At 42.8% G+C, this 18,422-nt stretch overlaps 1 protein-coding gene across 1 annotated transcript in view; it reads right to left on the bottom strand.

Annotated features, from left to right (window-relative positions):
• The window catches only part of SHLD1 (shieldin complex subunit 1), a 97,599-nt gene that overhangs the window by 29,013 nt on the left and 50,164 nt on the right, over window positions 1-18,422 (bottom strand). The window contains exon 2 of the mRNA XM_063315965.1: window positions 10,392-10,556. Coding sequence (XP_063172035.1) covers window positions 10,392-10,554 — 163 coding nt within the window. The 5' untranslated portion in view covers window positions 10,555-10,556. The remainder of the gene's footprint in view (window positions 1-10,391; window positions 10,557-18,422) is intronic.

Raw genomic sequence — 18,422 nt, 5'->3', positions numbered from 1 at the left:
TCTTGATAAAATAGTTAAGAGCAGAGACATCACACTGACAACAAAGGTCCGCATAGTTAAAGCAATGGTGTTCCCTGTAGTAACATATGGCTGCGAGAGGTGGACCATAAAGAAGGCTGAAAGAAGGAAGATTGATGCTTTTGAACTGTGGCGTTGGAGGAAAATTCTGAGAGTGCCTTGGACTGCAAGAAGATCAAACCAGTCCATCCTCCAGGAAATTAAGCCGGACTGCTCACTTGAGGGAATGATATTAAAGGCAAAACTGAAATACTTTGGCCACACAATGAGAAGACAGGACACCCTGGAGAAGATGCTGATGCTAGGGAGAGTGGAGGGCAAAAGGAAGAGGGGCCGACCAAGGGCAAGGTGGATGGATGGTATTCTAGAGGTGATGGACTCGTCCCTGGGGGAGCTGGGGGTGTTGACGACCGACAGGAATCTCTGGCGTGGGCTGGTCCATGAAGTCATGAAGAGTCGGAAGCGACTAAACGACTAAACAACAACATAAATTGCAGAAGTTACAATGTCTATGGGTTAGAAAAATTATCTTCTAACTATCCCAAAGGAAAATTCTCAAAGAATCAAAGAGAGGTAGGCAATTTATCTAAGCTCCTCTTCTTATCCCAAGTACAAGGGCAAAGAGATTATATAAAATGGGGGAGAATATATGAAGTTAGCCAAAGGGTTGCAACCAGAATATTTCTGGACATCATAAAGTAGTAGGCTTCCTTAGTAGTTGGCAACTCTGGGGGTTTTAAATTCCAACACATTTTGAAAGCACTACTTGGGAAAAGCCATACTTTTGAATGATCTATGCTGGGATAAAGGTTGGGGAGCACAATCTTGCTAAGTCTCATGGACTTTTCAGCAGTTTTCAAAATTATTAATCATGGTATTATCCTGGAGTGCTCAATGGGCAGAAAGGAGGCAACCGCTATATAATAAATAAATAGATTAGTCAGATTTTTCAGCAGTTCTCTTTCTTTCTGGATGGTGGGACTCGATCATTATTTATTACTTCTATTTGCAGCAAGCACTGGGGGCAGCTAACAAAAATTGAAAAACACAAATGGAATATTACAAGTTAAAATACAGATGAAAACAGTGATTACTATAACCACCTAATAATTAAAAGCCTGGTGAAAATGATGAGTCTTTATAGCTGGAGGCAAGTGTTATTTTTTGTTTCAGACCTACAGAAGTCTACAACCACACTGTACTAGAATTATGATTAAAATCCAGAATGCCAAGACATTTGATTTCATAGTAACATAAATCTAAACTAAGATAATTATGGATTACTTCTCAAAGTAGCTATCTTGGGGGGGGAAAAAACTGGCATATATCACATTAAAGGAAGAACATGGGATGATGCCTCTAATCTTGTTTCTACCATCATCCAAAACCAGAGCACTCCATTACAGATCTCAAAGTAGCCATTCTTGAAAAAATAAACTTTAACAGCACAGTCAAGCAAGAGATTGCTGAACTCACATACATCAAAAGGTTTCAGGCTATCTCAGAGGGTCTCAACAAACACAATGGGTTTTTAATACATTACAGTTGTGAACAGATAAGATATTGTGTAACCTGCATTTCCATAACCAACCCATTTTCTATCTTCCGGTCCTCCCTCCCACCTCATCCCAATTTAAATCCTACAGCAATCTAGGTACTCCACTGCATCTGATGCAGTGAGCTGTAGTTAAAAAAAGCTTATGCCTTTTAATAAAATTCATTACTGTAGTCTGAAAAGATGCTACCAGGCTCCTCCTCACTTTTATTTTCCAGAAGTACCTACAAAACATGACCAAACTGAAATTAAGCAGAGAAAATGAAATAAAAAGTAATGAAGCCTAGTAACACAACATATTCCTGCGCATATGTAGGACATCAAGCTTGTCATTTTGAGTACAAATAGTCCTCGCTTAACAACCATTCGAAGTTACGATGGCCTCGGAAAGAGTGCTTTACGGACTGCAAAGCACTCCCAACCGTCGCAAAACATCACACCACGCCCTCGCAGTCACGTGATCACAATCTGGGTACTTGGAAACCTGCTCGCACTTACGACCGGTTGCCAAGCGCCCCGTGATCATGTGATCGCCATTTGCAATCTTCTCTGCCGGCTTCCCCAGCAAGTCAATGGGGAAGCTGGCAGGGAAGGCTGCAAGCTGGTGCTGCCTGCCAAGAGGACTCCCTCTCGTCTCTGGGGGCTGTTTCAAAAGCTCCCTGCCGACGGATTCCTGCTCCATGCGAGCAGGCAGGAAGGATTTAGCTAAATCCTTCATGCCTGCTTGCACAGAGTAGGATTTCACCCACCCCCCGAGGCACCCCATGCTCCTTACTTGGATCTCGGCTCCCTCTCAGCTCGGGGGGCTGGTTAAAGAGCTCCCTGCCGAAGGATTAAAAAAGGAAACAGACCTACAAAAAACTAGGAAAGTCTTCCAGAAGTTCCCCAAACTCAGATTCCAACCTCAGAATGGTATGTTAAAGGATGTCAGTGGACAGATAGTAACTGTTTCAAAAAAGATCAAAGGTGGAAGTAGTATACTGAAATTTTGTACAGTAAAGATGTCGACATCCAAGATATCTTAGAAGCTACTCCCTACTTACAAGAAACTCTAGCACTGGAATATGAAATTATATCTGCACTGCAGTTATTACCAAGTTGGAAGGCTACAGGAATTAATGGAATATCTACTATGGAAGATGGCATGCAACAGAAGAATCTGTAAAGGTAGTATGATCAAACTATGCCAGCAGATCTGGAGAATGACACAGCAGCCAACAGGTAAGAGGTCAGTCTATATACCAACACCAAAGAAAGGAGACTTAACAGATTGTGTGAATTATCATATAATATCCTTAATTTTACGTGCTAGCAAAATAATGCTTAGGACAATCCAACTCGATTAGAGGCCTACATGGAAAGGGAGATGCCAGATGTTCTAGCTGGCTTTAGAAAAGGCCAAGGAACACAAGACATTATGGCTGATGCATGACTGATAATTGAGAAAGCCAAAGAATACTAAACAGGAGACATTATGTGCTTAGTTGATTACAGGAAGCCCTTCAATTCTGTTGACTTTATCATGGAATATGCTTAGGAAAATGGGAATCCCAGAACATCTCATTGCCCTCGTTTGAAACAATACATAGGACAAGAAGCCTCAGTCCCAATGGAACATGGTGAAGCAAACTGGATCCAGACTGACAAAGTCTGGATGCTTTCCTTTATTTATTCAGTCTTTATGTTGAATATATACTGAGGATAGCTGGATTGGAAGATGAGCATGGTTTTAAAATTGGACGGAGAAATATCAAAAACCTGTACTATGCAGATGACACTGGTCTGAAAGCTGATAATGGAAGTTCTAAGAATGAAAATCAAGAATCGCAGTGAAGAAATGGGATTAATATTAAACATAAAGATGACCAAATAATGACAATAGGTATGTCAATCAGCCTTAGAGCTGATTATGAAGTGGTGGATAGCTTCTGCCTTTTAGACTCAATCATCAGCAGTAAAGGAATCAGCAGTCAAGATATATACCACAGACTAGCACTTGGTAGAGCAGCCATGAAGGCCTTGGAAAAAATATTCAGCTGCCGGGTTATGTCTGTACCTACAAAGGTCAGAATCATGAAGGAAATGGCTTTCCCTGTGTACTCTATAGAAGCAAAAATTGGACTTTGAAGAAACTGGATAGAAAGAATGTTGACACTTTTGAACTTTGGTGTTGGAGAAGACTCCTGAAAATACCATGGATAGCCAAGAAAATGAACAAATGGATCATCAAACAAATCAATCCAGAGTTCTCACTTGAGGCACAAATGTCCAGGCTCCAATTACCATTTTTGGATACATTATATGAAAACCCAGCTTGCCTGAGAAGTCTGTAACACTGGAAAAAGTGGAGAGAAGAGGAGGCTGATCAGCAGTAATGCAGCTGGACTTGATTATAGCAGCAATGGATGCGCTGTTAGAAGACCTGAAGGTTTGGGGATGTATCCTGGAGAAGGTTTATCCGTGTGTGTGTGTGTGTGTGTGTGTGGTAACCAAGATATATGCAACGTATATAAAACAGTGATATAAGATTTAATATTTAATCTGGGACAACAATAGTTTCCAAGAAAACTTTTTAATCCTAAAAATATTAAAATACCGAATCTAAACAGCATTACATCTGGAAGGCAATATATTGAAAATCATGCCAGATTTCAGCATGCTGCAGAAATATACAGCAGTTATCTTCTAGCAAGGGGTTCTACTGCTGCTACTTACACAGGAATCTGGAAAATCAAAATATTGTGCAGTATAAACAATTCTTTGACAGCCCCCTAGTGGAAGTTTCTTTACATCTGGTCATTTTTACAATATGGCTGGTTAAAAAATATTTTTTCCCATGATTCTTGCTCTTTCCCATGACTCCTGCCTGCAGAGGCTAGCAAGCTCTAAGCTTTCAACTATTTCAGATAAAACCGATTTGATGGGATTGATGAGATAAATCAGTTACAAAATAATTGCTTAGAAAAGATGAGACTTCAGCAAGTGTAGTTGCTCTTCCTGGTTAAATAATCCCACTGAACACAGCAGGACTTTCTTCTGAGGAAACAGTCCTGTATACCCTGAGTTGGGAGTAATCCCCAAAACCCTATGGGACTTCTCCTGAATAAATATGGATCAGATTAATACCAATGAAAACGAATGTTGTTAAAGAGACTAAAAAGCTGGTAGCTAAAAGAAATAAAATAAAGTTCCCAAGATTTGGAAATTAAGAAAAAAATCAGTGAAGATTTTAACAAGGGTAATAAAAATTGAGATATACCAAATCTATGCTAACCTATCAAACCCAGGTCACTTAAATGGAAAGCAATCTAAAATCCTCATGATACAGGTTGCGCTTAACTTGGTAAGAATATAACCATTTAGTGGCAGGTTGACCTGTGACCCTGCCAGTCTGGATGAGCATGCTATACAAGTTCAGTCAATGAGGTTTGTAAACCATGGTTTACAGCTTTACAGTTTAACATGATGGGTGAACTCAAGTCATTTATTCAGTAAAACATCATTAGGCAAATCTTGGCTTAGGACGTAGTGTGAGATGAGTAAATGGCTATGTCTGCATGACACCTTAAGCAAAAAACCTTGCTTGCACGTTCCAGTTTCCCAAACACAAAACAACCATTGTCACAGTCTCAGGTTTGGCACATGACCAGAAAGGCAAGGGTAGTTGACAGCGCATGCAAACCCATTAACCAAGCTTCTTAGCTCAGCATGTCATGTGAACACAGCCATCACCCATTCAAAAAAAGAAATAAGTGTTTGTCTCCATGGATTTGGTTTCCGAAACAGGAAAGGGAGATCTCTGCTCAGCCAAGGCAGTTTTATGAAGGGTTCTGAGAGAACAATGCTACCTAATTATCTCAGTCTGATTGCTTCCAACAGCTGTGTCTTTAAACAATTCATAGCACTAAACTTCTTTTCTTGTTTACAAGTTAGAATATAATCACTCAATAGTCTCATTAATTTATTAAAACTAACTGCGTGAAAATCTTCCAACCAAGAAGATAGGCACAATAACCATTCATCTGCTCCAGTAATATTCCAGTAATACAGCTGAGAAGAACTGGCTAATGTTGTCTTCCCACATTATCATGCTTGTAGACTACATGAACATGTTAGGTTGAAACCAATAATGGCATTATGCAAGCGTCAAAATGTCACAGGTTACACACATAATGCACACATAAACAAACATGCAGGCTTGCTCATATTCCGGAAGTTTCCTCTCTTCTGTATTACGTGTAATAGGCAACACTGATCTGTCTTGCAGACCCATAAATTGCTTGGTGATAGAATTTACGCTGTTGAATACTGTACTCCCATCCAATGATCTCCATTTTATTTATTTATTTGTTTTTCAAATTTCTGTCACCACCCATCTCCCCCCAAAGAGGAATCTCCAGAGTTTCAAAGACACCATCAGTCCACAAGTTTCTTGCATGGGAACTCTTCCTTCAAACAACTTACTGCCATTTTTGCAACACAGACCTTTATGTGCCTGCTTTTCCAATTTGCCATCACAATTAGCAGCTGGTAGGCTGCTAAAAAAAGATGCCTTCAGCCCAAATAGCAGCCACAATGCACACTGTGCAAAACAGTGAGGATCACTAGCCAATCTGAGTAGTAGATTCTTTTACGGTCCATACAATGGTCGAACAAAAACAATGTGCCTTAGCAAAATCTCCTACAGAGCTCCTGAGAGTCAGTGGCCCTGTTCACATTATACACTTATTTAGGCTTGGGGATGGAGGGTAGGGTTATGTGAATGCTCAAACCCAGTCCATAGTGGGGGCAGAGTAGATAGTGTTACCCCCCAAAGAACCATGAAGCTGTCTGAGGCTAAACTAAAGGTGCTTCAGACCATGGGACAGAAGGCGGATCTCACAGCAGCTCCCACATGCTCTGAAGCACCTTTTCTGAATTATTTTAGAAGTGCTGCACAGCCCTCTCAGGCAGCTTCCTGTAGTCCGAGAAACTGCCCTTCCCTGAGGGCTATCTGCCTTGCCACAATACACTTCTTTTTTATATTTTAATTACAATAATAAAATTACAATAGTAAAATCTAATACAAACAGGAAGGAAGGAAGGAAGGAAGGAAGGAAGGAAGGAAGGAAGGAAGGAAGGAAGGAAGGAAGGAAGGAAGGAAGGAAGGAGCGAGCAGAGATAAAAAATAGGAAAAGGAAAGAAAAAAGAAAGCAAAATAAGAATATAGTAAAGAGAGGGAAAAGAAATATAAAAAGAAGTGACTTCCAACCTTAATCAAGTATGAACAATTTTTGTAACTCTTCACCCACTCTTAATTTACAGCTAATGATCTCTTCATCCCATATTGCATCTCTTATCTGTAGACAAATCCATAAAGCATCATCTTTTCAGGCCCGGTGTCAGCAGAGAGTCCATTAAGGGTTACCAGAAATAACAGCATAACTAATTTTAACCTTGATCAAATAGACCAACTTTATATTCCTTCCTTTTACTTCTAACATTCAAATAATGTCGTAGAATTTGTTCTCTTTTCATTTCTTCTTTGTCCCTTCTCACAAGAGTCTTCAAAGCTTTCACAAGCCTCTTTTGTAAATCCAATATAAAAAATTATCTAGGTCACTCTCTTGGTTTATTATTTGTATTTCCATTTTGATTTTTAAAACATTAACTGGTTTCTTTTGTGTGTCGGGTGAGACAGTCTTTTCCATGTCATTCTTGTAGCCTGTCATTTGTTGATCCACTTCTGATGCCATCTCTGTCTTGTCAAATAAAGCTTGTTCCTCATCTGCCATTTCTTCCATAAACTGTTTTGGACACAGTCTATCCATAGAAGCAAACATCACTATTGACATTATTGATACTAACTTCTGATTCCATTTTTCAAAAGTATTCTTCAGTATTTTCAATGTTATAATATTTTGCATCATTTTATACACCCCAGTTAATTAGCTGTTAATCAGGCTTGTATATTTTTCTCCTTTAACTAAAAATTTTAGTTCCCTCTAGTGTCCAAGTTTTAAAATTGCTTATCTTACTTTTGTCTTGCAAAAGTCCAAACAAATCTATTTCCCACTGGAAGGATTCTTTACGACTAATTCCAAAATCTTATTCCAGATTTATCTGGACTCTTAATCCGTTTATAACTGTCTAGGATCAAAGTCTTATTTAGCTTTTCACAGTTTATTTCAAATTTTTAAAATTCTTAAACTTACGATTAAAGTTTTATTTCATTACGTATTGAAGGAAAACTCACCCAGCGTTTTCAAACTTATCGATCTGAAGGTCTCTAACAGCTTAAAAGTAGTTAACAAGCAGTTTCCAAATGTGATTAGAAAAGGAGGTTTGTGAACTTTGTGTCCTTTAAAAACGCCTACTGCAGTTGCAAGCAAGATGGCTATTCCCATCGTCTCCCAATGTTCAAAACTCGCCGGGGACTGCTGTCTTGCAGTCTCCTTGTGAGGAGTAACTGTGCGGAGCATACATGGGCAATCTCCCATCCTCTCCTTGTCCGGAGAGGTTCTGAAGAACCGGTCTACTCACTGGCTCTTTGCTCTTTGCCTTGGTCATTGGCTCCACTTTTCACAGAACCATCTTCAGTCTGCCATTTCTTCCTCTGGACTTCCACCACAATAAATTTCTGCCAGAAAATAAAGTATTTCTGGCATGTTTCAAAGGCAGAAAAAAAACTTAGAAAAGATTATTAGATGTTTACACATTTATATCAGAAAGAAAAAAAGGCACTAATAACAAGCAATGCAATCATTTGCTGTAGTCTTTTGAGGCTGAACCACCAATCATTTATTTCCCTAGAGAATTACGACAGGTAGAATTGACAAACATATTCTTTTAGCATCAGCTATGGTTGCAATAGAAGAGCTGGTAGAGAGGGTATTCTAACTCCCTTCTTACTGTTTTGCAATCTAAATCTCTGTTAATAGTGGAGCAAGGAATCAGAATCCAGAAGCTGCAACTAGAGATCTGAGCAAAAGAAGAAAAGCCACAAATTTCTCCCCCAGATATAACACATAGAACTAACTCAGCTAAAACAAGAACCCATCATACAGGAAGATTTAAAGGCATTACACAAATTAAAGAAGGGAAGCAGGATTATTGGAATTAAATAGTGCAAGATACAAGGTACAACATGTTAGCTCCTATGGGGAAATCCCTTTGTGAAGGAATTACATAATACACGGAATCATTTTAACAATACAATGTCAACAGGTGCAGCAATTCACAATATAAAAATCAGATAAAAATAGAATGCAGAATTCTCTACTGCTGGGGTGAGAGAGGCCTGAATCATCTATATGAGTCAACAGTAGAGCACAGAGTAAAGACAATAATCTTGTTTTAAAACCACATGATTAACCTCTAGAACAATTTTGAAGAAAGTTATAGTGCTGTGCTAGTTTTACACAAAATCTATGAGATATAAAAATCACAGGAATTTTAACTTGTATGACTTATTGAGGTCTAGTACACAGTAATAAACACAACCCACAAACCACTTATTATGAGTCTAGGAGGCAGAAGGCAATTTATGTTATTTAATCTGCCTATGTAAACATGAGGAAGACAGACAGACAAATCACAGAACACTTTTCTATCTTAGAGCGCGTGGCAATGAGACTTTTCCTTTGAAATCTGCCCCACCAGTAGACCAGTAGTTCTCTTCCACTTTGCTTGGTGCGTTGGACTTTTACTCCTCCATTCCAATAGGCCCAAAGGCTACCAGATTGGAGAAAGGCTGCTACAAACTGACACACTAAGCCCTTGTTTATTTAGCCATGATTTAGTAACTAAACCACAAATAACTAATACTCTGAGCCATAGCCCATGGTTTACACACTACCATAGCTGGGTTTACACAACATAAGAAGCCACAACAAAACTTTGTGTGCTGTGTGAACCCAGCCATAGTTGGCTCTAGATTTTATTTATCAAGAAGTACTGATAGCAGGTTGTTGTCATTCACCTTTCTTAGAAGAAAAAGGAATTGACAGATGTGAACAAGGACAGAGGCTAACAAGCCTGAGTGCTGTGAATCAAGCACATAAAACAAAAATTATCCCGCCTTTATTATTTTTATAAATAACTCAAGGCGGCAAACATACCTAATACTCCTTCCTCCTCCTATTTTCCCCACAACAACCACCCTGTGAGGTGAGTTGGGCTGAGAGGGAGGGACTGGCCCAAGGTCACCCAGCCGGCTTTCATGCCCAAGGCGGGACTAGAACTCTCAGTCTCCTGGATTCTAGCCCAGCACCTTAACCACTAGATCACACTGGCTCTCAAACATTTCCCCTCTTTATACAGCAAGCTGTTGAAATGTCCTTTTTTCAGTGGAGTTATCATAGCTTCATGATAAAAAAGCACTATTCTTTAAAAAAGCAAACAACTCAGATACTGTAGCATACGGTCATTACTATGCTTTATGCTTCTGCTTATTTCCAAGCACAGATTACATTCCAAAGCTCGTTTTTAAATTGAAACTAATATTAGCTACTCAGAGCACATAGGCAAGACAGCCACCTCTGAGAAACAGAGAACTGATAGAATTAGACAGGTAAAAAAGCCTGCTGAAAACCAGCAAAAATGAGGTTGCTCCCAGCCAGCACAGGAGTTTGTGAAAGACGACATTGTTCAGGACAATGCTGCTATCTGATTCCTGAACTAAAAAGCGCTGTGAGATCAATGCCTAATGAGGCAAACAGTGACATCTGCCCACAGGTTCCTACTTTTGATTGGAACTTTTTCACTAGACTTGTAAGCAGAAGCCGCTTCCTCTGCCTGGGTCTCCTTAAGCGAGAGCAAGAATAGTAACAGCTTTTACCTTCGTCAACTGCTGGGGACAGCAGTAAATCACATGCATCATCATCTTCCCCGGGGTTTGGCTTCAATAGAAAGCTTTCTGGAGTTATGTCACAAGGCAAGTCCAGCAGGCTGCTTTGTTCAGATTGGGAACTTGAGGCTCTTTCGCTTCCATTCCATTCCATCACTGAAACAGAGACCAAAGAGTTTCATTTGATTTTGAAATGTCTGTCTCATCTTCCTGGTTTGGTACCAAAGTGCTTGAAAGCACTAACATCACAGATTAAAACCAATCACATTGAAAACACTTCAACACGAAATAGATGACTTAACAAATCTGCAACTGTAGTATCAGTACCTACCATGAAAGCGAGGGTGGCAAGACTTACAAAACCCTTTTTTTTAAGGGTAACACCCTGAAAACCTGACCTGACCTCCAAATCTAACCTCCCCATCACCACCACCAGTAGGGCTTAACACTGAACTGTTCTGTCCCAACACCTAAAACCATAGCAGATTTGTAGTATCATGAATGCCACAAAGCCAGGGATTCTCATGTTTGGAATATATCACTCATACAATCACTTCTGAATGGCTCAAAGGAACGATTGCCCGGCCCAGTTCAAGCATACGCTTTCTGTTCAGCTATGAAAATTACAACCCTTTAAGGATCAAGAACAGATACTCTGGCTGGAAACGAAACGTATTCAGCCATCTCCACCCTACAGTTAGTGAGTAAAATGCAAACAGTTCTGCTACCAAAGATCTTTTCCATTAGAGAGTCTAGGGACTGGATCCCAGGACTGAATGCATGCACAGCAAGTTTTCTGCCACGAAGTCATTGAACAATCGAGCTGTGCATTCCACAATACCTGCTTTATGTTCTTAATTTGTTCTGTATCTGAGATGCAGCAGAAGGTGAGGCCCCATCCAATCTCCCATGTGGAAGAATGATTTCAGTACAAGTCTGTTTAGCTCTTGCACATGGAATGTGGGGGGCAGGGAAGACATTTTCCACTCAGGCTCCACAATGGCTTGAACCAATTCTGACTACCGTTTGCCATCTAAATATCTTTCAATACTGTATCAACTTCTTAAGATGGCCAAAACATTCTAAGAGACCTATAAACATCTTGAAAATAGAATCACGGTTTTCACATAAAATGTTAGTCTCAAACCACTGGTCCTGACACTTAATAACATTAGAAGGTTTTTTAAAAAATACTTATCTGAAGCATTTCCAAAGAGAGAGGGAAGCTGGCTGGCCAGCCTATGAACAAGCAAGCAAGCAACCAGTGGTATACAAAGATAAATCACTGATAGTTCCTAATCTCAGACTTACAACCACAAAGACACAAAAGAAAAAAGAGTATGGAGAACAGGAAAATAACAAACTTGGGCACGAATTCGAAGTTCTAGGTATCATACAGGTGTTCTATCTGGTAGGAAAGGATGAAGCAAATGTTGGAATTATCAGGGGTCAACTCAGCATTGTCTCATAAGGATAAGGGGGTCGCTCTAGTAAACGCATCTCTATTGTGCTTGTGGGATGTCACATGGGTTACCTGATTTCCACTTCCTCCTCCTTCTTGGGTTTGGGGATTAACAATCTCCATTTTACCTCTTGGGCACACTTGCAAGCAGGAGGTGCTGCAGAATGCAGCTCTCGTCCTTTCACCTCGCTTGCACGCAGACTTTCTATTCCACATAGAAAGTGTCTACAAAGAACCAGTGATGAATAAGTTGTCATGTTCACTGTTTCAATGTGCACTGTACATCGTAACGTTTCACATGCCATGGTGCTGACGCGCATTTCTGTTGGGAGGGAGCTGCTGTGAAACCTTGTGCCAAGCTCTGTATCTAGGTTCATTTCAATGGAATGTGTTTGGGTTATGGGCTCTGCTCAAGGACGTTTCCCGCGGACCAGCAGAGGCCGTTAGGAGCACCTGGGATTGTGAGCCTGGGAAGATTGTACAGGGGGAGGGATCTCGTTTGTACCAAGGGTTTTTTAGTTTGCATTTGGCGCGCTTTTCCCATTCTCAGCTTTCTTTGTGATCCTGCATACTATTCTTTAATAAATCAGATATCTTTATGAACCTGTTCATGAGTCTGATGGTGTTTTAGGATAGGCAATCATTACATAAAGCTGAGAATCACCAAAGTTGTACCGTTAACTCTTGCCAAGATTAGTTTCTTGTGAGGGAAAACAGTTAACGATGGCCAAAGCCAAACCCACGACCGGGAGACTCGAGGAGCCGACTAGCTTGATGCCCGAGTCAACGGTCAGGAGTGAAGAACAGAGCCTCACCCCAGAACCTTCAGCCTCCCGGCAGCATTCAAGTTCTAGCCCGGAGGGAGAGGGATCCGAAGAGGGGAGAGCACCAAAGCAACCGGCACCCAGTGAGTCGCCCGCAGAGTTGATCACCTGGGATGAAATGGGAGAACCCCAGCCAGGGACGTCTCAGGCGTCCTGGAAGGAGATATCCCAAACCCCTGAAAGGCTAAGAGTGGTAGAGGCCAAATTAGAATCGATGGACTACATGCTAAAAGCCCTGTCTCTGTCATGGTGGGGGGGCAGCCGAGGCGCGAAGGAGATTCCAGCTCCACGCAGTCATCCTCCATCCCCTCACCCGGACCAATGGTGGAGCGGGGCCAGAGATGAAGCCGGGATGAATCTCCACCCCGCAGAGCCCGTCCATCAGTGTCCCCACACCGAGACAGGAGAACTACTGTAACCTGGGGGCTCAACCACTCAAACAACAGGAGCGGGGGTGAAAGACTTTTCTGTCAAGTTTGACGGGGATCCAACTAGGTTGTCATTCTTCTTCACTAATGCAAAAAATTATATGAAACAGTTTGGACCCTGTTTCCCTTCCGAGGAGGCTAAAATAGCTGCCATTGCCACCAAGCTGAAGGGGCGAGCGGCTGACTGGTATGTTCAATTAAGCGAGGCTAGCGCCCCTGAGCTTGAGGATTTCAAGGAATTTATGTGGGCGTTAAAGCTGCACTTTGAAGATCCACTAGCCAAAGCAAGGGCTAAAAGGGCACTGAAGGATCTTAGCCAGGGCCAACTGTCTGTAGCTGATTATGCCCTGGAGTTTAAGGCTCTAGCTGGGAAAATTACCGACTGGTCCCGGTCTACCTTAATAGAACGATTTAAAGAGGGACTCAATAGGGACATCCTGCGGTGGGCATTGTGCAGAGACGACCCAGAGACATTGTATGAATGGATCTGTCTGGCCGGCAAGGCTGAGCATGCCCAGCATACCTACATGCAAACCAAGCAACCTGAAAGGCAACCAGCCATCATGAGGGGACCCCGAAGTGCCGCAACTGCTGCCCGGCCAGGCTACAGAGCCTGGAAAGAGGAGAGAGATCGGCGCTATGCGAAGGGTCAGTGTCTCCGATGCGGAAAGGAAGGACACCGAGCAGCTGATTGCCCAAAAGTCAAGGCTGGAGACCGGGCGGGCATCCTGCCGGCCAAATTGCCACCCTCATCGCGGCGGCTGACAGCAGCCAAGGGAGCGGCTGACGCTGAAGAAGTACCCTACTTCTTGGGAGAGGTTGAAGATGACTCTAAGGAACCAGCGGGAAACGCCAGCCACCTGCCTTGAAAAGCGCCTGCAGGCAGGTGGAGGAGGATGGGCGCGAAAATGCTATGTGAGTGCTGACTGTCCAACTCTAGCAGTAAAAGTGAAATTGGGCTCCCGTACAAAGACTATAGAGGTCTGGGCTTTACTTGACTCTGGGTGTTCCAGGTGTCTGATTCACCCTGATCTGGTTGCTGCTCTGGACCTGCCTAGCTTTCCCCTCCAGCAGCCGTTGATCTTCACACAGTTGGATGGTTCAACGGCGGGGCGGGGGGGCGGCAACCCATTTCACTGGAACTGTCGAGATGCAAATGGGCAGCCACCGTGAATCTTTAAAATTTGTAGTGGCACCTGTTGGCAATCCCTTGGTAATTCTAGGGATTCCCTGGTTGACCTATCGAAACCCATATATAAACTGGGAACACAGAACTCTGACTTTTAAGGATGGGTTTTACCAAGCCCCTACAGCAGACAGAGCTTCACGTGTGGGGGTTGGAAGGGCTGCAATTGCCACACCGCGCCTTAGCTTGACACATGTGGAAGGCTTGCCAGATTGATACCAAGGCTTTGCAGACGTCTTTGGGAAAATGGAAGCGGATCAGCTACCCCATCGAAAAACTGACTGTGCAATAGAGTTGGTTCCCGACGCTCAATTGCCCAAGCCGAAAATTTATCCAATGACTCAGAAAGAGCTTGAGGCATTGCGTGACTTTATTGACAAAAACCTGTCAAGGGGGTTTATTGAACCTGCAAATTCCCCAGTTGGGGCCCCTATGCTTTTCCGGGAAAAGAAGGATGGCACGCTTAGACTTTGTATGGATTATTGGGGGTTAAATTCCATCTTGGTCTGCAACAAATATCCTCTACCACTAATGAAAGACATGTTAGCCCATTTGTCAAAGGGCAAGATTTTCTCCAAGCTCGACCTTCGTGAAGCCTATTTTCGCATCCGCATACGAGCTGGAGACGAATGGAAAACTGCTTTTAATTGCCCATTGGGTTCATTTCAGTACAAAGTCCTTCCTTTGGGGTTAGCAGGGGCGCCCAGGGTCTTCATGCAGTTGATTAATGAAGTTTTACATGATCATTTGTTTAAAGGGGTCCTGGTTTATTTAGACGATGTTCTCATTTACACTGAAACCGAGGAGGAACACGAGTGCCTCCTCAACCAGGTGTTAAGTAAGCTTAGAGATGCCAAACTCTATGCCAAGCTTTCCAAATGTGAATTTCACAAAACCCAACTTGACTATCTAGGTTATAGGGTATCTGACAAAGGCATTGAGATGGACCCTGAAAAAATTCAGGCGATTTTAAGTTGGGAACGCCCCCGCACCCAGAGGCAACTACAGAGTTTCCTAGGGTTCAGTAATTATTATCAGCAGTTTATCCAGGGATTTGCTGAGATTGCGTTGCCCCTTACTGACTTACTATGTACTAAGGGTTTGGGAGAGACACGAAAAATCCTGGGGCAGTGCTGAATTGGACACCCGAATGCCAGGCAGCATTCGAAAAGTTAAAGACCCTTTTCACTGCTGAGCCTATTTTACAGCACCGCGATCCTGACCGCCCCTTTGTGGTCCAGGTTGATGCTTCCAACTTCTCAATTGGGTCTATATTGTTACAGAAAGATTCTGATAATCACTTAAAACCCTGCGCTTATCTGTCCAGAAAATTTTCTGAAATGGAACGCCGATGGCATGTTTGGGAAAAGGAGGCTTTTGCTGTAAAAGCCGCTTTGGAAGCCTGGCGTCACCTCCTCAAAGGCGCTAAATGCCCTTTCAAGGTTTGGACTGATCACAGGAATTTGGAAGCCCTCCGCACCCCCCGGCGTCTCAGTCCTAAACAAATTCGCTGGGCTCAATTTTTCAGTCGCTTTGACTTCCAGTTAAAATTTATTCCAGGAAAGAAAAACTTTCTGGCTGATGCTTTGTCACGTTTGCCTCAGGACTCTGACCTCGTGGCAGATATAGTTGAGACTGTTCTTACTGAACCACAACTGGGCTTGGTTGCCGTCACTCGGAGCCAGACCCGTGCGCAGGCAACCCCGCCCCCAGCTCTGTCTGGGAAGCGGAAAATGCAAGTTCCTTGTCAGTTACAAAAGGACATTCTCCAGGCACTGAAATCTGACACTTGGTTGCTAGCTAATAGAGACAATGTTTCCTTTGAAAACGGTCTGGCGTGGGTGGAACATCGTCTTTATGTGCCTGAAACTTTGAGGGCTGATATTTTGCAGCATTCTCATGATGACAAACTTGCTGGACACTTTGGTTTTGTCAAAACCTTGCATTTGGTTCACCGTCAATTTTGGTGGCCAACCTTAAGGCATGATGTAAAAGACTATGTTGCTTCCTGTCCTGTTTGTGCCATGTCAAAGCAGAAAGGGGGTAAGCCACAGGGGCTTCTGCAGCCAGTAGCCAGCCCATCCCGTCCCTGGGACGAGATTTCTATGGATTTTATTGTGGACTTGCCTCCCAGTCAGAAGAAAACTGTCATTTGGGTTGTAAAGGATTTTTTCTCCAAACAAGCCCATTTCATTCCATGTGCATCCATCCCGTCAGCCCCGCAATTGGCCCGCCTCTTTCTCATTCACATCTACCGTCTCTACAGTAGCCCCTCCCATTTGGTCAGCGACCGCGGGACACAGTTCACTTCCTAGTTTTGGAAATCATTTTTAAAATTGATTGGCACCAAACACGCATTGTCCACATTGTCGCATCCTGAGACTGACGGATCTACGGAGGTTTTGAACTCTACCCTTGAACAATTCCTAAGAGCATACATAAATTACCATCAGGACAACTGGGATGACTTGTTGCCCTTTGCTGAGGTGGCTTACAACAATGCTGTCCATCAGAGCACTGGGCATACCCCATTTCGTGTGGTTTCTGGTCATGACTTTGTTCCCATCCCTGAGCTGCCACAAACCCCTCCCCAGGCCTGTTCTGCCTCTGACTGGGCTGCTCAGCTGGCTGATTCCTGGCCGGTAATTCAGCAAGTGTTGGCTGATGCCCAGTCTGCTTACAAATTCCTAGCTGATAAACGCCATTCTATGCAACACAATTTCAAAATTGGGGATCAGGTTTATCTCTCTACCAAATTCATAAAGTCCCCACAGCCATCGAAAAAGCTTGCTCCCAAATTCATTGGTCCTCTCCCTATTGTTGGCATTGTCAATCCAGTTACTGTTAAGTTAGATTTGCCTCACAATTTGAAACGTTTGCACCGTTTTCCATTGCAGCCTGCTCAAGCCTGTCCACCACTCTTCCCAATGGCATCCCCAACCTCCGATCATGATTGATGGGCAACACTTTGAAGTCAAGGAGGTCGTTGATTCTCGCAAGCTTCAGGGCTCCCTCCAGTACCTGATTTGCTGGAAACACTTTCCTCATCCTGAATGGGTGCCTGCTCACCACGTTAATGCTCCTGATTTAGTTAACCGTTTCCACTTAGCTTACCCTTTGAAGCCTGCCGCTTAGACTTTTCTTTCTTTTGGGGGGGCGGTATGTCATGTTCACTGTTTCAATGTGCACTGTACATCGTAACGTTTCACATGCCATGGTGCTGACGCGCGTTTCTGTTGGGAGGGAGCTGCTGTGAAACCTTGTGCCAAGCTCTGTATCTAGGTTCATTTCAATGGAATGTGTTTGGGTTATGGGCTCTGCTCAAGGACGTTTCCCGCGGACCATCAGAAGCTGTTAGGAGCACCTGGGATTGTAAGCCTGGGAAGATTCTATGGGGGGAGGGGTTTCGTTTGTACCAAGGGTTTTTTAGTTTGCATTTGGCGCGCTTTTCCCATTCTCAGCTTTCTTTGTGATCCTGCATACTATTCTTTAATAAATCAGATATCTTTATGAACCTGTTCATGAGTCTGATGGTGTTTTAGATAGCCAATCATTACATAAGTCCTTTCCACTATGAAGCTACTTGTATCCAGATCTACTGAATAAATGTAAGCTACCTTTTGTCTTTTTCTCTTCATCTAACTACTGTGTGAAGACTGAATTCTTTTCTGAACGTAATTAAGCTTAATGTGCAAGTTGCTTTTTGGTTTACGCTTCTACTTTGCAAGATTGTTGTTAGCTGCTTGGAGTTCTTTTATTAACCTTTAAAAACTCCATCAGCAAATTCTTTGCAATTGCTCTTTTGTGGTTGATGTAAGGAGCCAAGCTGGTTGCCCTAGGAAGCCTCCCAGTGGTTCTTAGTCTCCTTGTCATGAGCACTGATGGTGAGCAGGAGGGGGCCTCTATCCAGGGGGGAAAATGCATGCGTAGTAGTGAGGAGCTGAGCAGTCATTCAAAGAGACACAGAACAGACCCGCCTTGACTTTTGGGGTTTATCTGTATGGGTTTTCTCACGCTCCTTCAGTTTGTTGGGATTTTCTGTCTAACGTAGCAGTAATAAAACACTAGAGACTTATTCCTCGTCTCAGCCTGGTTCCTGGCTGATAGGACACTCCTGGTCAA

This window comes from Candoia aspera, chromosome 1 (assembly GCF_035149785.1).
Source record: "Candoia aspera isolate rCanAsp1 chromosome 1, rCanAsp1.hap2, whole genome shotgun sequence".
In the NCBI taxonomy this organism is placed as follows: Eukaryota; Metazoa; Chordata; class Lepidosauria; order Squamata; family Boidae; genus Candoia; species Candoia aspera.
This window is presented reverse-complemented; position numbering and strand designations above follow the sequence as displayed.